The sequence below is a fragment of the Eulemur rufifrons genome, chromosome 29, assembly GCF_041146395.1.
Source record: "Eulemur rufifrons isolate Redbay chromosome 29, OSU_ERuf_1, whole genome shotgun sequence".
NCBI classification, from domain to species: domain Eukaryota; kingdom Metazoa; phylum Chordata; class Mammalia; order Primates; family Lemuridae; genus Eulemur; species Eulemur rufifrons.
In genome coordinates this window covers 16,281,277-16,306,454 of record NC_091011.1, presented here as the reverse complement: position 1 = coordinate 16,306,454, position 25,178 = coordinate 16,281,277, and the positions used below count along the sequence as shown (strand labels likewise).

Below are 25,178 nucleotides of genomic sequence, written 5' to 3'. Positions count from 1 at the left end.
TATTTATCCAAAGGAAAAGAAGTCATTTTATCAAAAAGACATCTGCTCTCAAATGTTTACTGCAGCACAATTCACAATTGCAAAGATTTGGAATCAACCTAGCACTCATCAATTCATGAATGGATTAATAAAATGTGGTATATGTATACCATGGAGTACTATTCAGCCATAAAAATGATGAATTAACACCGTTTGCAACAATCTGGATGGAACTGGAGACCATTCTCCTAAGTGAAATATCTCAAGAATGAGAAAACAAATACCACATGTATTCACTATTAAATTGGAACTAACCAATGAGCACTCAGTGGAAATCAACTGAGGAGGAAGAAGAAGACAGAAGGTGAAAAATCCTATCTAATGGGTACTATGAACACTATTTGGGTGATGGGCACACCTATAACTGGAACTCAGGCATTACAAAAGCGATCTACAAAATTTTTGGCCAAATGCTACTGATTGTGGGATTTTAAGCAATTCAAAATAAGGCTGACCTGGATTCTTGAAGATTTTAACTGGCAATTTGAAACCATCCTTTCTCTCAATAATGACCAAATCTCAACAAAAGTAGAAAACCAAAAATAAGAAATATACAGCTGATATTCTGCCAGAAGTAAATTATAAATAACAGTAGATCAACATGTTCTGAATACCTCTGAAACCTTAAACCTTTCTCACCTAAAATAAAAACAACAAAAAAGCCTCTTGCACCTATAGGACTAAATAATCTATAAACTTTTTTGGAGCAGAAGGTTTCTTTGAGGGAGGGGAGTATTAGAATGATAAAGTTCTTAATTTTATATTCAGGAGAGAAAGAGTTCACATTTTCTATGAGTCTTTCTTTAGATAAAACATGTAGACCTTTGTTCCATAACCTTCACGTCACTGCTAGCAAGCCTGGGATGCATCTACTTGGGGAAATCTACTTTGTCATTCATGAACTGGTATATATGATAGCTTTTTCATGTGACAAGTAAACATAAAATAAATCAGTTTCTAAGATTAAGTGCATACATAATTCTTATTTTTAAGGAAAAAGGAAAGAGTCTTCATGAGTTAATAAGTCATGAATACCTCCTCTAAGACAGTTTTGGGTACCTGAAGAAGGACAGAGTATTATGTTTTTTGCAAATACACATATTTCTCACAATAGATCTTGATAACCAGATGATCTCTTATGAAGAAGTCTCCACGGTCTGTGATGTTCTGCTGCCTCCCTACTGGCTAGAGCGGGCTGTCTTCCATTGAGCACTATTAGACCAGAAAACGTTAAACTGGATGGGTCGAAAGTGGGTGAGGAACGTGAACAGCTGGGTGGCACCTCTGCACTTGTGTTTAGTGAATGAGAAGAATGAGCCCAGGATGGCAGTAAATCACCTACATGTGTGTGGCTCTGCCTGAGGAGTCAACTGGAGACTTCTAGAGAAGTCACATCCTCTCTGCAAACATTTGACATTTCCTTCAAAAGTGAGATACAAATGAAGGGGCACTGCTGAAAGACAAGATTCTCACTCTATTGCTAGATTATAAGGTCCCAAAGTGAGAGGAGAGGAGAAGATCTGCTTTTATTTTTAGAGTAAGATGATGCATTTCCAAATTTATTCTTCAGAAAATGTTTTAGGGCTCTAAATATAAAATGTTAAAGGTTTTTATAAGTTAATACACAGGCAAGATATTTTTTTGATTAACTGTGACATTAAAAATCCACTGAACTGAAATTGGTTTGCAGTCAATCTCATACATTTAATATTAATCACCATGGGCTGAAGACGTAATTATAAAATTTTTACATGTGCATAAACTATGTTATCAAGCAACTTCTTTATACATACCTCTTATGGGTCAGACATGTTTCTTTAAAATTTTGTTTATAAACACAGCCGAGTAAAAAGTATTTATATGGCTATACAAATTTATTAAGACATTTGTAGATGTCAGATAGCATCAGATTTCAAGAACCGTGGGAAATAGTACTGTTGGCCTTAAGATTGCCCAGTTGTTAGCACATACATAGGATTACTTAGCATTACATAGTAGCACATACATAGTTTATTCTGAAACAGCTGTCTCATAAAACTTACTGGTCCATATTTAGCCCTAACTAAGCCCTTGTAGATGCTTAATTCATTCATTCTCTCACTCATGATGCAACAAATATTTAGTAAATGTCTAATGTGTGCTGGGTATTAGGCTTATTAAAATGAGTAAGACAAACTCCTTGTTTCTGAAGAATTTACAGAAGAGTGAGAAAGAGAGACTAGAAAACAGTTAATTATAATGGAATGTAGTGTGCCAGGGAAATACTGAAACACAGAACGCTGATATTTAAAGCAGACAGGGCCAGGTGGGGTGGTGCCTGTAATCCCACCACTTTGGGAGGCTGAGGTGGAAGAATTCCTTGAGGCCAGGAGTATAAGAACAACCTGGGCAACATAGGGGGGACCCTACCTCTACAAAAATGAGAAAAAAAACTAGCTGGGCATGGTGGCATGTACCTGTAGTCCCAGCTATGCAGGGGGCTGAGGCTGGAGGATCGCTTGAGCCCAGGAGTTCGAGACTATAGTGAGCTATGACCACACCACTGCACTCCAGCCTGGGCAACACAGCGAGACCAAGAAAGAAAGAAAAGAAAGAAAAGAAAAAAGAAAGAAATGCAACCAAGCAAGCAGACAGGTTGCAGGACCTAAGCTATAATCAAGGTTTATCAACCAGATTCCTGACTGTAGCAATTAGCTTCTGGCTTTGGACAGTCTGTCTTCCTCCCAGGCTCTAACACAGAGGCGCCACTCCGATCCTGGGAAATGGACTCCAAATCCTGCTATCAGTTTTGCTTGATGGTTGATTGAGTCCTACACCCTGGATTAAACCTGTCTTCCAGTTACACCAGTCACAAAAATGCTTGCGATCCTCACCAAAATCTAATCGAAAAAGACCTTTTTTTCTTATCAGAATGTCCCGGCAAAACCTGCTTTGGGAGCAACAGTCTTCACCTTAGACAGATGGATGACCAAAAACAGGAAGAGAAGAATGAGAAACAACTTCTCAACAATGACAACCTCTTTACCTGAAGTGCACAAGTCGGGGAGCCCGTGTCTTACCTTTTCAAGTGGGCAGTGGGTACTATCTCGGAGAAAGGGAAGCAAGTTTGGTCGATCATATTCAGCATAAAGACTGATCTGTTTTTCATGGTAGCGCTGCCCCTTATGATGATCTCTCTTGAAAAGCTTATGCAAATACTAAAAGGAACAAAGAACAGTCCATGAATATTAAGATAAGAAAAGCAATACTTGGGCAGCACTGCTACTTTAGTTCTAAACAGCTCCCATAGGCTGGGGGAGAAGCAGTCTTTAGGAAAAATCTCTAGGTGATGGAGGTGTGGAAAGCAGAATCTCTTTGGGAGGGCAGGACTGTGACTCAGTTTATCTGCAAAAATCTCATTGGGTTGTTGTGAGAATTAAATGAGTTGCCATTTATAAACCACTGAGAATCATGCCTGGTATATACTGAGCACTACAGAAATGTTAATGATAATTGTTAATATTGTCATCAACATCTGCTTTGGCTAAGAAATAAAATGATTGATTAGTGGTTCTCGTAGATTATAAAAATTCTCTTCTTTTATATAAAAGGGGGTAGAGTCATGGGTTTAGCATATGTTCTTGAAAACTCAAGTAGCAGGTGCTAAATTAATTCTCATACATTCCACATTCTCCTCTTTGTTGAGTCTTGAAATGCTGCCTACACTGATGACATCAAAAACAAAAATAAAAAGTAAAAATCAAAAAGAATACAGGTGTTCTGAACCAATTTTCAAAACTGATTCCTTACCCTAGCTGTCTGAAAAAGTTAATGGATTTCAAAGTAAGTAATTGATTTTCTACTCACAGGAAAGATTAAGTTTATCAATATCATACTCAGATGTTAGAAAACAGTGTTCAATGTTTAGTTAATGTTAAATGTAAACAAAACCCTCACAACCTACGGAAGGCAGGAAGACTTAATCATACTGAACACATAAAGTACACTCACACCTTGAGTGGCTGTATCCAAGTGGATTGGTTCATAACAAACACAGAGCCTCGATCTGCCCCTGAAGCTGTGATTGTAAATGAGTGAGCTGATGATGTTTGATATTTGCTGTTGTACAAAGCCACAAATAAGCCTGACCATGACATATGCACCTTAAAGAACCCCTGCCCGGCCAACTGTTCACATATCCCTAAGGCAAGACGGAGAGGCACAAGCAGTCAGACTGAACTCATCTGCCAGGCCGAGGTGTGATGAAGATCACCACCAGCCTAACGGCACAGGGGTCAGTGTGTGAGCTGGGATACACGGTGCTGTTTCCCAGAGCACAAACAGGACAGGGAGGCTCTGTCACCTCTGCCGAGTCAAATTTATACAAAGGATACACTGCCTGGGCAGGCAAGATGAGCCATTTCAGTGTGGGATCTGCCACCATCTCACCATTAAACTGATTACACTGTCACACAGATAGCTACTGCCTATAATCCTGTCTTGTGGCTTAAGTAGGTCAGAAATCACTGCTTTATAAATGAAAGGTGGCCAGCAGTGTGAAGCTTTGCTTGGGTAAGCAGATAATCTTGAGATTTCCAATCATGGACCATATAGCAATAGCATCTGCACAGCAAAAGAATAAAAAAGTGCCTCACATTCCTATCCTCGAGTATTCAAAAGCTTCAATGTATAAAACTGACTTTTGAATAAAACACTTTATTCCGTGAGCCTTTTCCTGGGGTGCAAGGAGATGGGCAAAGATACAAGTATACTCATCGTATCTGATACCCATAGTCCTACTGGTGTAATCCCTGCCTACTGAAGCCTTTTCTTGTGTAAGTTTTTTACAGGACATAGAAAACATCTACTCCTACTTTATTCCCATGATTATGCAATGCAAGGAATCAAAGTAGCCCCCCCAAAAATCTAGACTAATGAGGCTTAGTAGCACAACCACCAAGACTACACAAGAGAAGTGAGATTAGCTACTGCCACGGTAAGGGACAAAAAAAAGACTCTATTTATTTTTTTATCACTCTGTGGTCCTAAACCCAGAACGATTGTATGGTATTTCTTTGGTGGGAGAACTTGGTATCTGCTGTGCACTACTGTCTTTTGCTGTAATTTATGCCATGATTGTACTTAATGGTAATTATAGAGGGGAAGGTGCTTACTCTTAGGCACAGTATCACACAAAAATATTTATTATAATTATATGTAGTTATTATATTTACATATATTATACTTAAATATAGATATATTCATAACTTTTTTCCATCACAATTCAATTGTGAGTCAAAATGCAAGTGCTTGATCTGGAATTAATCCCTAGCCTCAGATTCACAGCATATGCCACATTTTAATCATTACCAAACACTGTTTGTGGTCAAACCTCCAATCTGAGTATTAACCTCCTTGAAGAGTTCACTGCAGTATCCTCTCACCAGTACTGAAAGGTGATTTACCCACCAACCAATCAAAAGGGCAAAAGAAGGAGACTGCCATGCTTACCACGTGCTGCAACTCCGGTCTGTCTTCTAATTCTTCCACTACCTTTTTAATCTAGGGAAAAAAGAAGAGTTTAAATGTGGAGTTATGAGGACATAAACACAGCTGCAAAATTATCTGATAAAGATCTTTCTTCTTTACGGCTACAGTAGTCCCAAACATTCATCTGGTAACACATACAAAAACAAAAAGCACTCACTGAAATTTTATCTTCGTTGTCCAAAAGCATGTCAACGGCTTTCTGAAACATAAAAAAATAGCCAGTCATTGAAATCTGCTATTTAAGAGGAAAAGACTAAACACAATGCCGTGCATATGCTCCCACAGTCAAAGGTAGAGAGCTTATTTTCTATACTTAAGGAAGCTCTTAGCTTTACAATGGCCCTTATGTAAAATGGTATTTGTAAAGAAATGCATTTTCAAATGTGTCTCAGTCTGAGGCCTATGTGCTTTGCATACTGCTGAAATGGTGCCTGGCTATAACTTAGCAAACACCAAACAATCTGACCATACATATTCTGGGCCCCTGATGCCTCAGATATCTTCACAAGTTCTCATGCGACTCTCAGTAGTTATGGAGAGCATCTCTTTATCAGTACCATGAAAATGAGCTTCCCTTTTGTACCCACACCTTGACAGAGCCGCCCTCCGAGATTCCACAGACATAACGAGCTTATCCTCATGTGGAGAAGGGGATAAGAGCCAGGGAAGGGATAAGACACCTGAAGTTTCATAATGACAGAAAGCTCATGGACTTTTAGAACTCACTTTAACCACCTTTAACATTCAGGAACACATTTATGACAAGAGGTAGTGGGAAGACAGCCCACCAGGCTGAGGCTCACATAGAACACCTGGGTCCTGCTTGTGACCTGCTGCCATTCAGCTGTCTGCTCTACACTTGATGTTGGAGTAGAATATCCCCAAGGTCTCTTCTGATCAGAAAACTCTGTGATTCCTTACCTTTGGTTTGTACTCTTGAATAGCAATTAGTTTTAGCTCATTCATCTTTTTTCTCACAGCTACACATGCAAAACTAAGCTCTGGAGACACATGGCGGGGGCAAAGGGGAGGGTGGCATGAGGGGAGACTGGATACGAGGAAAATTTAATTAATTTTTGTATTAGCATCTCATCCTGTTAATCAACTTCTGTTACAGAGGCAGAGACTCTACATGAACTTCCTTGGAATGGCATAATTCTTTGTAGATCTATGGTCCCTAAAGACTTGACTCAGTATTTAAAAAATGGGTTAAAGTATCTTTGAGAAAAAGAGGCAGATCTAGTTTCCATCTAAATTAAGTTTAAGTCTGTGGAGATTCATATAGCACATCACACCCCTAAATATAGTAAAATATAATTGAAAAATGCATTAATCCTTTTGGGAACTTTAGGGTCTACTCTTTATCTAAAATTTCTGTTTTTGGAGTAAGAACAGTGTGTTTTATGAACCTTGTTATTACTATCACCAGCACTTGTAATTAGATTCCTTTTTTAAAACACACACAGAGTTTGCACCATTTTACATGAGCCACTGTGAGCTGTGGAGGCTGGAACCACTTACTAGTTAAATACCCCGCTATCCAAATTTGTCCTACAATAAAATAACACATCCCACATGTCCTAGACCTGAGCAGCAACTGAGACCAATGCAAACCCCACATGCTGGATCTGTGAATGCCAAGAAATAAAATAGTAATAAGTGAATCCAAACAGAAGTTCACTTAGCTTTTTAATTCTTGAACATAGTCTAAGAGGATTAAATGAGCCAAAGCATATGCCTAATTTATTTCTATGAATTATACAAACTGTTTTACCAAGAAATTGCTTTACATACACACACCTTTAAAAGTTCCACATTGATTTACAATTGCTTTTACAGAATAAGCACATCAAGGAAAGGATTCCTGAATGTCAACTACTAAAACAATTAATAAATCTAGTGAGGGTCAGAGTGTTCCAAGCATGATCTGCATACAGCAAGCTATGTGACTGGATTCACCAATCCAGCATTTGGATACATGCCTAATTATTAAAAATTTGGAATAGTAAGAATAATGTATCAGTACTAAAATAAAGAGTACATTACCTCTGAATCAAAATCCATTAATAAAACAATTTTATCCTTGATAGAACTGAAAAGATTATGCTTGTGAATCAACTGGAAAACATCTTTATGTCTCAATGTTAAGTATATTTCCAGAGCATTGCCATAGTTTTTGTCATAGGTGTACCTAGTAACACAAAAGTTTTTCATTAATATTCATCAACCACTCTATTTAACACACACACAGATCATGTTTCACAATATTAAAAATGGAAACACTTGTTCAGAGAGTAAAGTTAACTTTATTTAGAGAAACATTCCTTACGATTTAACTATACTTGAACAGTAAGTATTCTTTACTCAGAACTTTGCTTTTTATCTCACTGAAACTTCAGAAAATTTACAATATCCAAGTAATAAAAATTTTCTTTATTTGGGGTTCAGCCTCCTAAGTTTTACAGAAATCTATACATCAAAGAAACTATAGTCCAGAATGAAGAAAATTATCATTTTAGTAATAGAAAAATTAGTTAAAATTCCTACAAGTGGTGTTCACCTGATAAATGGTTTATATTTTAAAAGCTTATTTGTAAGGAAGTTGTATAAAATTGAAATGTGCTTTTTTTGTTGAAACAATGTTTTTCACTTTAAGTCCCTAAGCCAGCACCTGAAAGCCAACTGAACTGAAACGATACTGTTAGTCCACATGAACAGAGCCACAGGATCTAAGGGGCATCTAGGACAATGCTTCCAAGAGAGAGTATTAGTGTTCCAACTCAGAATGGCACGAACACAGCCTCCTCTGTGGAAAGTCTAATGCAGTCCTGGATTCTAGGCCATTTTGGTGTCCCTTTCTTGGCTGTGGGCAAAAGAAGTCAGAAAATGGGAGAGAGGTGGTCTCAGGTGGTGGGGGTGCCAAGGAGGGGCTGACGCAGGAATGGTCTTCTTGGATAGACCTGCAGCACACTGCTTGTTTCCCAAGATCAAAGCTCCCTGACAGCATGAGTATATTTCCTCTATCTCTGTAGCATAGACATCCAGCACAAAGCCTGCGTCACTACAAGTGCCCAGTAAAAATGAAAAATGTTAACCAAGCTGCCATTTTCTGAGCCCTGACTGTGCTTAGTCCTCTATTATGACATCTCATTTAAAGCTTAAAATTATCCCATAAGGCACTGTTAACTTGTGATCTTACAGATAAGGAATGTGACATTTGAGAGATTAACCAACTTGAACATTCAAGAACAGAATCCAGAGCCTTGCTCACTGGGAAACTGTGATGCTTGAGTGGTCTGAAACCTGGCACCCTTCTGTTTCCTAACCACTGCCCCTCCCAGCTGCTGCGGCTTAGGGCTCCTCTCCTCTGGGAAACAGACTACATTACCGTTGTACGGTTTCATTCACTGCCCTTTCTTTCTGGTTGTTCATGTGAAGTTTATGAAAAGTTTTTATTAGGAGTAAATGAAGGAAAATGCTATAAAAGGCATCCTCCCCATTCAGAGTTTGCCAAATCTTAAAGTATGAAAAACTTTTCAGTGTAGATTGATGTGGAAAAAGCAGCACTAAAATATACTCACAGTTCTGCCAGCGTTTTAAGTAAAGTCTTGTTCTGACTGTCTTTCTTCAGGTGATCCCGAACTGCTTGAACTATTACTGAATTGTTATACAGATCCCCAGGCCACTCTCGGATCAATGTGGCAAAACCCTAAACAAAGGGGAAAAACAGAGACAGAACACTCCTTCAATGGAATAGTAACTGTGATACTGTGAAATATACACTTGGTCTTCCTTCTGTTTCCTGGCATACAACTCCTAAAATTCTTGCAATCACCAAAGGAGTAAGGCTGGCAGCCACCAGGGAGCTTCAGGATGGAGGCTGGTCACAGGAAAGACTAAGGCAGGATTAGAGGGCTGGAACGTCTCAGCCCAAGCCCCCAACTTCCAGGAGGTGGAGAGGGGTTCCCCCCCTCCACACACACACATCAAGCAAGCAATCAGTTCTGAAACGGACATCAGCTGGGTGCTCTCTACTTCGATTCAATTCTGACACTACCTGCCTGGAGATAGCGCAGGTCCCACAGGTTGAGAGCTCAGGCCCACAAGACTGGCCTCACTTTAGACGCGCCAACTGCAAATAACAGGTTATCACCTTTACTTCTGACTGGTCAGCTACAAACCGGGGTTCCCACAACACCCATTCCTTAAGTTTGACTAATTTGCTAGAGCAGCTCACAGAACTCGGGAAAACACTTTACCTACATTTACTGGTTTATTATAAAGAATATTACAAAGGATACAGATGAACAGCCAGGTGGAAGAAATGTACAGGACGAGGTATGTGAGATGAGGCATGGAGCTTCCATGCCCTCTCTGGGCACACCACTCTCTAGGAACCTCTCTGAACCCAGTCCCTTTTGGATTTTAATGGAAGCTTAAGCTCGACTGATTAAATCACTGGCCATTGCTGATCGGCTTATAACCTTCAGCTCCTCATGCTTTATCACTCAAAGTGTGGTGGAGCAGTTTACTTACTGACAGGGGATCACAGAGCATTCTGTGTTGTGAGGGTATAGTGGGAGAAACTGAGTTTGATTCTTCCTATATCCTTAGAACGATATTAATAGTTTCAACAATGCTTAAAAGTAGTCACGTAACAGACCAAATAATTTTACGATTAAAATTTTGGTCAATAAACATTTCATCAATTTTCAGATTATGGGTTTGAGGATGGTTAAGGGTGGCAGGGAGCATTACTGAGTAACAATCTCTGTTGAACAGTTAAGTAGGTTGTGCCATCTATTGCTGTTCTTATTTTTATGAAATGCACAACTAAGAAAGGTATCCTGCTCCTTGTATAAAGTATCACTACATAGAGTTTAGGTTTGACTGGCTCCACCCTCATTTTGGACTAACTATAACATTTAGATGATATCTTTAAACATCTTACAGATATTATCCAAGTCAACTACTTTCCCTACCACCTTCTATGCACTTTAGGTCTGGGCTGCTGGTTGTGCACTGCACAGCCAGCACAACTGTACACAGAAGCCCTGCTGGGGACAGAGCAGCTCCTACAGTGAAACTGTCCAGCATTCTGTATCTTTAACAATGCTCAACTCTTGACTTCTATCCCTTTTTTTATGTTGGGATTTAGGACTTTACCTCAAGTCTTATCCCATAGTCCTTACCCTGGCTATATCTGGATCTCAAATTTTGTGGTTCAGACAGAAACCTTAGATCCCTCAACGTGATCCTATTTCCCTCCCACAGCTGATTCTTGGCCAGTACCCTGTTCAGTCTCTGCCCTCCTGATTCTCAACTTCAGCCCTCATGTTTTATAACTCAAAGTATGGTGGAACAGTTTACTTACTGATCCTTGACAACCTTTAGGACAAAAATGTATTCAAAAGACAGCAGAGAGAAGTAAAAATGTCCATATCACTTAAAAAAATGTATTATTAACATTAAAGAACTCTATTAATGCTATAATGAACTAGTCTGAATTTATTTAAATGATACTTAGAAATGAAAACAGTCGGATAGTTCTTTCTATAAAGCACCAGGATTTGATAAGAAGAAAATCATAAAAGAATCAGAAATACAGTTTGCTTTAAAGTTCTACCCAATTTCCACTGAAGTAACCCCTAGGAAGGATAGCAAGAGACCAGAACAATAGACCATACATTTTCCATTTAAATTGCAACTTTTTACATAATATTAGCATAATTGCAATTTTACTTTAGAGATTTGGGAAGGGAATGTAATTAGAACATTAAAATGTTCGTAGAACCAAAATGATACTTTGGATCAAGTTTCTGTTTTCTTATGACTGTAGAACATAAAGATTTCCACCCAAATACTGGCAGCTCTCAGTAGCCCCTAGACTAGGAATAATACTGTTCAGGGAAAGAAGAAAGCTTGGTCCCATTCTCTCTTCTCCCTATCCATGTAACAGCCTCACAGTAATGCCAACTTCTAACACAAAATAAGACAAATGGCCAGTAATATTGTGTGATAAAAGCATGATGACCCCACCATAAACTGAAATAAACATTTATTACATTTCACATTGGGTTTCTCTCTGCTTAACTGGTTTTGTATACCTTCGAATAAAAGTGCTACCTAAGAAATACTGATAAAGTCAACCCTGTGGTCATTATTATTAAAGGACACTGTCATCAGGGAGCTGTTATGATAGAATAAACAAAGTTATAGAACACCTCAGTATCCATTAAAGTAAAATGTTAGAAAATATTCATTAAATGAAATGCCACAGAAATCGTCCCACTTTTAACATGTAAACATTTCTCATTAATATTAAAGCTTAACTATTTAAAACAACTGTTAGGTTACAAATTAATAGGCAAAGCTATATGCATATGACTAAAAACCCCATATAAATAAGTTCTGAAGCATCATTACCTCCAAGAAAATAGTATCACTTCGTATTTTTTTTTTTTAGGAACAAAAGAAAATTAACAAGCTAATATTCCAGAGAAGTACAGTTTGTTTTTTGTAGTCTCACTTTTAATGCTCTGTTTAGAAGCACAAAATTTTTATCCACATAATATGTGATCAAAAGTGTTGTTACAGAATACTGCTATTTCATCAATTATGTGACAATTTAATTCAAAATTAAGCATTGAGAATAATGGAAGCTAAAATACAAAATATTTATAAGAGCTTATGAACTAAAGAGAAATTATTTATAGCCTCCTTAATAGTACTGACCAGGCAGATTCCTTTTCTTTCTTTCTTAGACAGAGTCTCGCTCTGTTGCCTGGGCTAGAGTGCCGTGGCGTCAGCTCACAGCAACCTCAAACTGCTGGACTTAAGCAATACTTCTGCCTCAGCCTCCCGAGTAGCTGGGACTACAGGCATATGCCACTATGCCTGGCTAATTTTTTTCTATATATATTTTTAGCTGTCCATATCATTTCTTTCTATTTTTAGTAGAGACAGGGTCTTGCTCTTGCTCAGGCTGGTCTCGAACTCCTGAACTCAAGCGATCCTTCCGCCTTGGCCTCCCAGAGTGCTAGGATTACAGGCGTGAGCCACCGCGCCCGGCCCAGGCAGATTCCTAAAACATGAAGGAGAAAACATCTGCAAGCTCTATGGGTAAGTCAGGCTTATTCCTTTCAGCCTCAGTCAAAAGTCTTTCAGATATGAATCAATAGGATAACTTTGATGATACAGGATTTAAAACAATTTCTTGAAAAAGTTGAATAATGTGAAAGAACTGTAAACAGAATCATAAAAAAAGTATGCTTAAATTACATTATTTTAAAAATAATATACTTCAGTATTTCTAAATAAAGTTTGTACTCTTTTCATCATTTTCACAGAACATTCATAATTCTCTTTCCTTTGGGGAGATGTACAAAAATAGGATATTTATGATGGCCACTCTGTGTACTGAGAACATACTGGAAAGTAGTAAGTCTTTCTTTGCAGAAGAAATCTTTTTCAAAAATTATGGCCAATAATGGTCTCTCTCTGTTTAGATGTCTTAAAGAACAGTTTGTTCTACCTTACTTATTTTTCAGTTGCTTACATCCTATTAACATGGTCTCCCCAGTCAGCCTGGAAACCCGTTAAAGGCTAAGACTGTGTTTTTCCCCCCCTTGGATTCAACTGGGCAATCAGCCCAATTCCAGACAATGGTAGGTTCCAAATAAAGATATATTGAATTGAATCGAACAGGAAACGAATAGGAACCATGCTTCTAGCCTACCTACATTAGTAGGCTGTCAGTGACAGAAACTATTACTATGAAATCTTCTTTACACATCTAGAAAGGAACAGCTTTGTGCCCCTATCGGAGACTGGATTATGACATTGTAACACACGCTAGTGAGAGAAAATGAAGAAACAAACCACCCCCATTACCATATGCAATTATTTAAGAAATATTTTGTTCAAGTACAATGCATGCTAAAGCACCTAGACCCCTCCTATGCTAAGAATACAGGCTTATAAAAGTAAATTATATCATGATACATAGATTTGGATGCTTACAACTTATTATCCAGGAAAACTTTGGTGACAGTAACTGACCAACAACTTAGGTTATTAGGATAAAGGACCACTATCTTAAAGATCTAAAGCCATCTCACAGTTAAAACACAGTGCTTGCCATATTACCCCTCCTTAAATTGAATCAGTTATTGGTTAAAAAAATATGTTAACAAGGTGTTTTGTACTTCAGCACTCAAAACACAGGAGTTCATTTTCTCAATCCCCTTCTAGTCTGAATGTCTTTTCCTATTTCCACATACTAACCTTTTGCAAGCCATCTCAAATTCCTGTTAGAAAGAGACAAGTGTGAATCAACACAACACCAAAATATAAGAACGCAGTGACAACCCTTCACATTGTGAAGAATCAAAGTGAAAAACCAACCACCCATGGGTTAAGTCCCTGAACTTTCAAAGGAGTGGAAGACATTGCCACTTCCATGAAAGACCAACGAGATTGGGCAGAAGCTGGAAAACAGCAGCTGAGGTCCAACATGTTACATCTCCTGGTTCACGGATCCTCCCAGCACCAGTCACAGCTTTGAGAAAGCTCACCAGCCTTTTCCAGAACCTGCTCAACAGAAATCCTATGGTTTTCTCCGGACAGAGGGGAAGAAGGCTGAGTCTCAGCAACACTTTGTTCATAGCTTTATTAGAGCACCTAGCATATTATACAATAATTCACCCTGTTTATATCAGGGTTTCTCAACCTCAGGCTACTGACAATTGAGGACAGATCATTCATTGTAAGGGGCTGTCCTGTGCATTTTAGGATGTTTAGTAGCATCCTGACACTGTCCACTAAATGTCAGTATGACCAACTCGCCAGCCCCAACAACCAAAAATGTCTCTAGACATTGCCAAATGTTCCCTTGGGGGAAAAAAATCAGCCCCAGCTGAGAACCACTGGTTTACATGCTTGAGTGTGACTTAGACTATGAACCATCAACTGAATGGGCATCACTTCACTCGTATTTGTATGCCTACGCCTAGCACATTCCAGGAATACAGTAGGCACTAACCAGATGTTTTTCTGAATAAATGAGTGTTAAATGAACAAACTTTAAAAATTATAGTTCATTTGGGTGCTTGCAACATTAACTTTAAATTCAAATCATGCATGACTATTTATTAAATGTATATGGCTTGGACAATTTCATTAGTCTTTGGTTTCCTCATCTGTAAAACTGAGACATTACTACTGACAGTGTTGGGAGTATAACATTGCAATATGCATATGAAAGTACAGAGTGTCTAGTACACAAATAACATATGTACTACTTTCTCTTTAATAAGCAAACAGATAATTTCTAATACACTCTGCCAATCCTGCTCTCTAATTTCTCTTTAATTCTCCTCTGGCGAACTTAGTTCTGAAGCTCAGGCTTTAAAAGGTTCTGAATGCTTTAGGAGTAGGGTAAGCACTAATAGCAGCTGCTATTCTATTTATGAAATCCATAAAAGGGTACTTAGCCCATTTTCTTTAGATCTATGAAGGAAGTAACTTTAAAAATTCTTTAAAATGTACATGGATTAGGTGTTTTCACTGTCTACATAAACAGTAGTTACCATCAGAGTTTATCTACCTCAGTTTCATCTGCCACATGCAAACTACAAATTTGTTTCCTTTAAAAACCAGCTGCTCTTGCTTCACTGCATTATTTTCTGGATTCTTAACATTTCCCATCGAGAACAAGTAATTATGACCATGTCAGAATTCTGTACCTCATAATCACTTTCCAAAAATTCATGTAGGATCATTTCATAGATGAGTGGTTTCAGAACTGGATCTCCTCTTGGCAAATAAGGACTAATAGCCTAGAGAAGGGAAAGGAAAAAAAACATTATTTAAAAAGTGGCAAAACAAAACTATGCCAATTATGCAAAAACTATAAAAGTATATTTTTACTTTAAAAATTTAAGGCAAAAGAGTACATTTGAAAATTATTCTGAAGAGAAAAGATTCAAAGGAATATTACTTTCTAGCAATAAATTATATTTTCAAGAGTATGTACACATGCATTATGTATGAATGAATAGAAAATTGTCTAGATTAACCTTTATTCTATTCTTCCTGATGAATTAATGAAAATCTAAATAATAGGAGGGAGAAGGTCACAGATATTATAAAGGTCAATTTGTTAAGTAATCAAGGAGTATAGGTCATCTACTCATCTTTCTTCCTTAAATTGGAGTATATCAACCTTTAACAACTCATAATCATCTTTTGACATTTGAAAAAATAAATCTTGTGTTCTTCAGATATTTTCAGTGCTGTGTTAAAAGTCAAATTTCCAAGTACTGTTCAGTGCCCTATACACCACAGCTTTGTACTGGGGACACGGAGTGGGGGTCACCAACCCCAAAGAGCTCACAGCCCCAGAAGGAAGATAAGTAGACATTTAAACAGGTAACAATGATATTATGTGGTGTTACAAGAGAGGGGGTTAAGAAAGCACTATCAGCAGAGGAGAATCTTGCCTCCTAAAGCCCTGGGTTTATCAGGCAAAGGAAGGGCATCTGGCAGGGGAACAACATGAACAAAGCCCTGAACGTGCACCTGGGGGCAGGGAGGCCCGAGGGGCCCAGAGATGTGAGATGGGGGTCACTGAAAGGGAGATGAGGCTAGAGAGGAAGGGGTGCTTGGGTCATGACAGGAATTCCGGTTTTATTCGATAGGCAGGAGGTAAGCAATAGATATTAGGGAAGTAAGCGTCTAGATTTCCTTTTTTTTCATTTGTTTGTTTTGAGACAGAGCCTTGTTCTGTTGCCCTGACTAAAGTGTAGTGGCTGGATCACAGCTCACTGCAACTTCAAACTCCTGACCTCAAGCGATCCTCCTGCCTCAGCCTCCCATTGTGTTAGGATTACAGGCATAAGCCACTAAGCCCAGCCTCCAGATTTGTTTTTTGTTTTTATTTTTTTGAAACAAGGTCTTGCTCTATTGCCCAGGCTAAAGTGCAGTGGTGTCTTCATAGCTCACTTCAACCTCAAACTCCTGGACTCAACCGATCCTCCTGCCTCAGCCTTCCAAGTAGCTGGGACTATAGCGGGGAGCCACCACGCCTGCAGATTTGGTTCTTTAAGCTGCTAAGTTTGGGCTACGGTTGCTGGTAGATCTATCAGAAAGCACTTGCAATGGCTTAGGCAAGGGTTAAGGCAGTGGTACCAGGGGGAAAGAGGAGAGGCCCATCTGGTACTGGCATGGTAAAACTGACGAGAGTTGGAGATTAAATATTGTAGAATGAGGAAGTGAGCAAGATGTTCTCATCAAGAGCAGTGGCTTTATGCTACTAAGCACCCAGGAATGGATATATTATTTGTCATAAACACAGACTGAAAGCAGAAGGGCCAAATTTGGGAAAGAAATGCATTTATAACAATTTGAGTTATCATTATCAGGAGTATATACAAGGAGAAAGGACCATCACAATTCAAAACAGAGGTCTGGGTCATGCAGCCATCGAAGTAAATGGGGCCTCAAGACTGGATGAAATCCTGCAGGGACAGCCCCGTGGCCCCAGTGAGAAGTGTCACTGGGGCCTTCAGGGAAGAGTAACATTAATGGGGCAAACCCAGGAGTCATCATGGGGCTGACTAGCCAAGTACCTGGGAATTTTTGAAAGCATATTCGTAACTCTAAGACAGCATTCAAAAGGCCCACAAATACTGAAAATTCTAAAAAATGCCTTAAACAATATTTAATGATTGATTTGGATATTATATACTAAGTTGAAATATTTGGAAAAAATGAAATACCAAAATTATTCACTGGAGCCAGGTGGTCAAATTTCTTTATTTGGCTTCTAGAAGGTAAAATGTTATTTGAAAAATACATTAATTGTTTAGTAAATTTTAAAAAGTCTCATGTTTTACAATCTATTGGATGAGATTACATCTGTTTTCAAAAGTCATTAAAGAGAACATGAAAACTTCATCTAAACACAGAGAGAACTGGGAAAAGATAAGAAAGTGAACACATCATATGTGTAATATAATATATAATATTACAATGTTATAATATACAATATATTATATATGTATATACTTTGTACACTAGGTTTATATTTTGAAACTAATTTCTAAAAGTTTGATTTTTCTTTGCAGCTGATAATACTCTCTTCCTAATAAAAAATATTATCTTAGTATTATTTCTATCTCAATATTAATATATCACATACAAAAATTAAGAATTAAAATAAAGATCTGCTTACCTTAAGTTGCCCAATTTCTTTAAATTTATAAACTTCATATTCCCAGAGTGCTGCATTTTTCCCAAGAATTTTCTGGCATTTGCTGGCAGTAAAAACATCCCAGGGAGAAAGAAAGTATAAACAAAAAAATAAACAGAGACTGAAAAAGTGGATATTTTGCCCAGCGGGTTAGATAAATCTCTCTTCCCAGAGTTTTGACAAATTTCTATCTCAAGTGCCAATGAAAATGAAGGTGTTACTGTTACTTGATTATACACATAAGTTGACAGAACTTATAAAAATTAATACAAAATATTTACAAATAAAGACAAATCTCTTTCAGAAGACTATGATCAGGGGTTTTCCTATTTGCCTGCTCTGAGTTTCCCGTTCACCCAGATGAGCACTGCTGGTTTCCGGACCTTTCTTGTCTAGAGGAAAATTCATCATATCTGAAAGTGCCAGACCCTTCCTTCAGGCTTTAAATTATGGACTACAAAAGCAGATTTCAGAAAATTAAAATCCTATCATAGTATATAATCTGGAGAACTGTGTATGTATAAATGAAACCTTACTTTACACATCAAGGAAACACATTTTCTTGCATAATCTCAGGAGACTCAAAGCAGGCCTGAAAGCAACCTTCCGGGGGACCATGCAGTCACTTACGGCACTGGACAGCTCCACTGGGAGCACCAGCACAGACCCACACGACCGCGACATGACATTCACATTTTCTGCCCACCACAGACCCCTGCAACTCAGGATCCTGGGGTCTGATCACTTCCATTTAACTGCCACCTTCTTGGTGGCAAACAATTCTCTTTGAATTGTGAACAGAGGCACTTTGTTCTGGACCATCTTTCAAGGATGCTTGCAAAGCAAATAGCCCAAGAAATGAGAGGACACAGATGGTGTCTCCCTTCAGCGCAAAGGGCAGGTTGGCTTACTGTCCAGTAAAATGAAGGTAATGTTGTCTTCTGGGACAAAGGGCAGGCAGGCTTACTGCCCACTAGAAAACACTCAGATACCCTAAGCTCAGGGTTCCTGTCCCGTGACACAACCCACTGCATGAGCAGGGTCACCTGGCCCGCTCTGTTTTGCACCCTGGGAACTGGGGCTTGGGGATCTGGGGAAAATGCTGACACTCCCGTTACTACTACTCTATAGTAGTACTCTGGCTACTACTATTGCTGACACGGGCTGTTAGCGCCAACCCAGGAGTCCCAAGAAAATGTAGCAGGCTAACCTGTTAGCTTATAAATCTCAGAACCTTCATCGTTCTTGATACCTTTCTCATTAAACAATGAAAAAAAAAATTCTCCTTTGATGAAAATGAGACAGTTGGGGGAATGATATCTATTAATTCATTCTGTGGTTGAAGCCATTAATATTCAAAAATTCTCTGTTAGATGTAAAAAAAATATCTGTCAACTGCAAAGAATGGCTTATTTTCATTGTTAACTTTGGTCAATTCTATTTATATAGCAAATAATTATGAAAATGTCATCATTACCGTGCTGCTATGTCATATTCTCCTCTCTCCACCAGGTGGTTTATATATGCCAAGCCAATATCCTAGGGAAAATTAAATGAAGAAATTTCATAATTCAACTGGAACAGCCAAAAAAATTTAGTCTCAGTTTGTAAGGAGGCCACGGCCTCTGGGTCCTATTAGCATTACTGACTGCAACCTGGTCACATGTCTTAGTTTGCTTTATGTAACTATGTTGCTTCTTAAGAAAAATATGAATATATTTTTAAATGTATTTGCATTTTCATACATTTTACAAGTCACTGTTTTTAAAAAACAATGTTACTATTTTAAAGGCTCCTAATCTGCCCCTCTGTAAAAGATTTTCTACAAAGGAAATCTTGGATATTAGAAACGTGATCCAGTAATTCCATGTTGTTACTGGATATAAAATTGTCTCTTGTGCTTTTACCAGTAAAATATGAGCTACCTGCTTCTTCTACCCCAAGTGTGAAGAAACGTTGTAAGAAAAATGAAATAAAAGACTCTAATATTAAAGTAAAATATGAGATACTAAAACTAATATTAAAGTAAAAATGAGCTCAGAAAAACCTGTGATTCAAATCCATTAAGTTTACAGATGAAGAAACTGAGCTGAAAGCAGGGCAGTGACTGGCTTCAGAGTGTTCATGTTTATTCACTTATTCTACTTATTTCCCTTATTCTGAAAGGACCTGGGGTGGACAGTGCCACCAGGGGCATGGGAGCATGGCTCCTGCTTGATCACCCTATGACTCTTCTTATGAAATATTATTTCCACCTAAAAGCATGTTCACCAGAAGCTTACTCTCAGTGCATGCAACAAAACTAGGATTTTAAACTTCTACTTTATGTACAAAAAGGTGTATGTGAAATTTCTTCCTGGATGGCAGAAATGGTGGAAGCCCGTTTCTTCTCTGGAAGCCTGGTATGAAATGATATTGTGCTAGGAGAAAAAATTCTACACATAATTAATGTACAGGACATGCTCATTTCAAGAGTGAAGGGAAACACCCACAGTTTTTAGATTATTAAATTTTTACTTTAATGGTCATTACGTGGCAAATCATATTTCAAATCTACAGGAACTTGAGTGAAGAAAGGGTGTCTAACTTCCTTATTTCTCTGAGAACAGATCACCCACCATGGTATCTATGGAGGGTCATTCTGTCCAGGTTCAGAGAGGAGACCACCAATCCCCCCACCTCTCTCCTTGAGCCCACGCCTCCCCATTGCAGAGCTTATCCCGAACGCCTCCTCTTTCTCTGTACACCTTTTACCTCAACTCTATTTTGTCTCTTTTCCCTTCGCACAGGCATATTTAAGTGCCAATTGTACACAAAATATCCAACAACCACCATCATCCCATCATGCCATAGCCCCCGGCTACAGTCTTCACTCTTTTCCATGTCCCAGCTAACCTGATAGTCTATATTCAACCCTACTTTATAATCTCCTATTCACTTTTCACTCCCCATGACATGTTGAGAGTAAATAATAGATGGAAAATGCACTAGCTACTTTCATATTACCAAATCCAGAGTGCAACTGACCAGCTGACCTTGTTTTACCTTTCCAACCTGTTTTCCTCACTACTCAAGCATTTAATTCTCTTTACCTTGAAATGCTCTCCTCTCTCAGCTCCCATGAAATGACCTTCCTCTGGCCATTCCCTGTTTTATATACATTTTCCCTTGAACGACAGCGTTCCTGACAGTTCCACTCATGCCCCTCTATTCTCTGATCCTATATACCTGCTGTGTGTGGGGTCACACATTTGACTGACACTGTTTGCTGATAACTGCCACATCTATTTTTGAGTCCAAATATCTCTCTTTCTCTGTGAATAGCAGCACAATCTACCCACAGGCCCACGCCCAAAGCCTGTGATTTCTTGCTCTCATTCTCTTGTCCACACAGTGTCAGTCACCATGTCCCAAAGATTTGCCTTTACTGCATGTTCCACCCATCTTCAATTCTCCATTCCTATAGACTACCCTGTGCAGGTCTCACCACTTCTTTCCTCGATTGCTAGAAAGCTTCCTAACTGATCTCCATCTCAGCTGGCCTCTCTGGCCCCCTGTTCTCCATCAGAGAATCTTTCTAACAGGGAAATCTGAGGTGGCACTGAAAGCTTACATTGCCTTCTAGAGGTAATCCAGACAGAACCAAGCTCTTAATTACAGATGGCCCTTCTGGATCTGCCTTTTGCTGCCTTTGTGGTGAACCCCTCAAGTGCCCCACATGACCAAGCAGACCACGCCATTTCACTTCTCTGCATCTCCATATATAAGGGCTGCAATGCCTTCTCTTCCATTTCTAGAGAATCCTTGCTTATTTGTCACAGTTTTGACTGCAAAAAAAAAAAAAAAAAAAAATGTTCTGGTTTTCCCTCCTCCTTTCATTCCTAAATTATTTTGCTTGTGTACTTTGGGAATTAAGGCTTTTATGTGGAATTAAGGTGGGCAAAGCATAGGCAGAAGGAATCTGTGCTGAAACCCAAATAGTCATAAAAGACTAAGTTTCCAGTTTTTATCTGTAAACAAGAATACTGAGCTAGATGATCTCCAAGGAGCCTTCACACATAAAGGATATGATTTCTTCTCTGCTTTCCATCTGCACATTCACTATCATAGGTAGCAAAGAGAAGAGTTTTCACTCACTATATTTTCCCAGAGTTCAAAATGTAATAAAAAAGTATTTGATGTCCCAGCTTAGCCTCCATAACAAAATCAATTGAGCGTGTTATTACGGAGATACTGAAATAATGTAGTCTTACAAAACCACTCTTTTCATGAATTGTGTGATAATGTGATTGTACCTATGATTTAAGAAACTTCCACACACATAACTGGAATGCTTTATATTTAAAGTGTTTTTCACAAATACAGTTTCCAAATTACCTAGAACTACCTCCCAGCAGGTGTTCAAGTCTCTTGTTTACAAGTAGAAACTGGTTCGATAAAATGAAATATTCTGACCTCACAGGTTAGGGAATTAGTTTGAAATAAATTCTCAAAAGATAGGAAAAACCTGTTCTTTTCAAATTACTTTCAGTCTCATTATACCTTATTGAAAGATAAAGCCATGTTTCAAATAATAAAATTGCAACTTACCAGAATCTTATGTCTTTTAATGTTCCTTTGGCTAATTTCAGCTGCCATCAAAGCTTCCTATATTTACATAAGCATGACAAAAGGAGCAGAAAAGGAAGTATGGAAAATATGAGAAGGTGGGAGAGAAAGATATTAAGGTTATAAACACTATATTATTAATATGTTTCAGCATTCTGGACTACATGAATAAAACCCCATTTTTCCATGGCTTTTGCTTGAAGCACTGGAATTTTTAATGCTATGGTTGAATGAACCTCACTGAATTCAAACTCAAACAAAAGCAGTCAACCAAAATGAAGACTTCTCTTATTTCCATTTGAATTCATTCCACATTAGGATATTGGAATCACATTTCAGACACAAATCGAAACACAACAAAATCTCCTAGTCTCCATACCCAAAATAGGCATCTGTCATTCTAAATCTTTATGACATATACTGACAAAGGGGCACTTTTCCTTTATGTTTTAATAAAAAGTAAACTATATGTATACTTTTATGTATATCTAGAATTAAGTATTTGAAAATCTCTGATTTTGTTTTTATTTTGGAAAGTTTACAAGTATTACTTTAACATAAATGTTTAAAACAAAATTATTTCTTTACAAAACTATTGGATCTAAAGCAACATGGTCATAACTGGGTTATGAACGAGGTATCAATACCTGGACTCCAAAACAGTTTATAAATGAAAAATTGTTTTTTTTCTAAATCCTTCCAGGTGTTTATAAACTTAGTGCAACATATAGGTAGACTATTTGTTGCTGTTGTTGTTTTTAGCTAATTAATATATAGGCCCATCTAAAGAGTTTAACTAAACCAACATAATAATGTCTTTGCACCTATAAAGTTGAAAAAAAAATTTTGAAAAAAGATTTGATTGAATCCAAATTTTACAGAACAAATCCTTTTAATACAGGGATTATGCCTGTGAAATTTGGATTTGGCTGAGGGGCTGCCTTTGGCGATCTGGAGGGCCAGATGTGGCCCTGAGGCCTCAGGTTCCCCACCCCTAGACTCAGCAACATCATTCTATCCAAAGTGGTAGTTCACACCATCCTAAGTGAGTATTAATTTGATAAGCATGAATGATTTCACTAAAATATCCAAATAGATGACACTGAAATACTAGCTCTATTTTAATTTCCTTAAGAAAAAAACCATAAAATAAAAATTTCAGTAGGCTGGATCTAACCTACTCTTTCCCCCCATTCCCAACTCCTCCCCATTTTACACTAAAGCCAGTCAACCTGTTGCAATCTTTCTGTTCCCTAATGTCTGAAGCATATTAGAAAGTTATTAACCTCCTACATAGTTTTGGCTTGGAGCACTCTACTTCAACTACATAAAAGATTTACTACAAAAACATTTTATCCTCTCTATGTTACTGATGAGTCAATACTTTCAAGGAAATAAAAATCAAAACTACTTCATATTTCTTCTTTTCAAGGAGCCAGTCAATGTGATCATCTTGGTCTCGTTCCTTGGCCACTACAACATCTCTTGGACTCACGATGTAGAAGAGTGATTCCCCTTCAGAATATTCTAAAGGTCAGAGAAGAGAGGAACAACTTGGGTGGCTCAATGGTAGAAAACTTGGCAACGGTTTCAGAGAACCTGTTTAGGCTACCCAATCTAAGAGTAAACAGAAAACACATCTACCTTTGTTCCAAGTGTTTGGCTCTGTTGGAAAGTAAGGACAGGAGAAAGGACAGAGAATGACAGAATGTATTTCAGTGCTATTAAAAATATTTCAGTGTAAAATTATTTGAAATAAAAGGAAGGAAGCAAGGGAGGGGAAAGGAGTGGAGAAAAATGCTAAAAAACTTTAAAAACATAAGGTGGGTTTAAAATTCTGTGTTTAATACATTAACTCTCATTTCAGCTGAAAAAGTGTTCAAAATTCTCCATGTCTACTGCATTTGAGAATTCATCTACTGTATATAAACTTCATTTATGGCCATTTACAGCACTGTTCTATTTTTACAGAACAATTACACCCCACAGTTGGCGATATAAGTTTCCTCCTCATCAAGGTCAAGGCCACCTAAGGCACAAATGACAGATGCCCAAGCCCTGGGGACATAATCTATCATTTCAGCATGTTATGCACAATGCCAATCTGAGGGTTTCCTGCAGAATTCAATTATAAAACCTGTTTGGAAGGGTTTCTAAGCGTGCAGCAGAGTTTGCTCTGAGCAAAATACCTAGATTGGACGATTTCAGTTGTGAATCACTTTTGCCACGTCCAGAATATACTCTCAGTATTTTTCAACTCATTAGGTGCTTCATATAAGAAAGTTCAAACATGTATAGAATATTTCTTCAGTTCCTTTGGTCAAAATGAGAACTGAAAGCATTCTCATAAAATGTCATTTGCTTTTAAAGCAGTAAAAGAATTTCTATAAAGCTTAACTATTCTATTTTCATCAATATATTTTCCAAGGATATAACACCCACAGATGTCCCTGGTATGACTAAATAGTAATGGCTCCCCCTTTTATTTCTGAGCAGTGACTCGTGTATTCAGCCATCCACTCAGTAAATATTCACTGAACACCTACTATGTGCCAGGGCTCTTCCAGGCTCTGAGCACTCAGTCTCCGCCACCCCAGAGCAAACTCAAACCTTCCAGGAACATAAAGTTGGGAGTGATATGACAACCACAGAGCCACGCTGCTCAACATTAAGTGTCACATTAAAGAGTTAGGACAATAGAAAAAATACACGAACAAAAAACAAGGAGCCTAATCCTCACCTTGGTCCT

General features: G+C 38.1%; 1 protein-coding gene across 1 annotated transcript in view; it reads right to left on the bottom strand.

Moving 5' to 3' along the window:
• The window catches only part of VPS41 (VPS41 subunit of HOPS complex), a 192,916-nt gene that overhangs the window by 26,032 nt on the left and 141,706 nt on the right, over positions 1 to 25,178 (bottom strand). Inside the window, exons 13-22 of the mRNA XM_069462590.1 lie at positions 23,841 to 23,956; positions 22,412 to 22,468; positions 19,299 to 19,360; positions 17,804 to 17,885; positions 15,315 to 15,407; positions 9,150 to 9,277; positions 7,615 to 7,759; positions 5,726 to 5,767; positions 5,530 to 5,580; positions 3,099 to 3,236 (exon numbers count right to left, since the gene is read on the bottom strand). Coding sequence (XP_069318691.1) covers positions 3,099 to 3,236; positions 5,530 to 5,580; positions 5,726 to 5,767; positions 7,615 to 7,759; positions 9,150 to 9,277; positions 15,315 to 15,407; positions 17,804 to 17,885; positions 19,299 to 19,360; positions 22,412 to 22,468; positions 23,841 to 23,956 — 914 coding nt within the window. The remainder of the gene's footprint in view (positions 1 to 3,098; positions 3,237 to 5,529; positions 5,581 to 5,725; positions 5,768 to 7,614; positions 7,760 to 9,149; positions 9,278 to 15,314; positions 15,408 to 17,803; positions 17,886 to 19,298; positions 19,361 to 22,411; positions 22,469 to 23,840; positions 23,957 to 25,178) is intronic.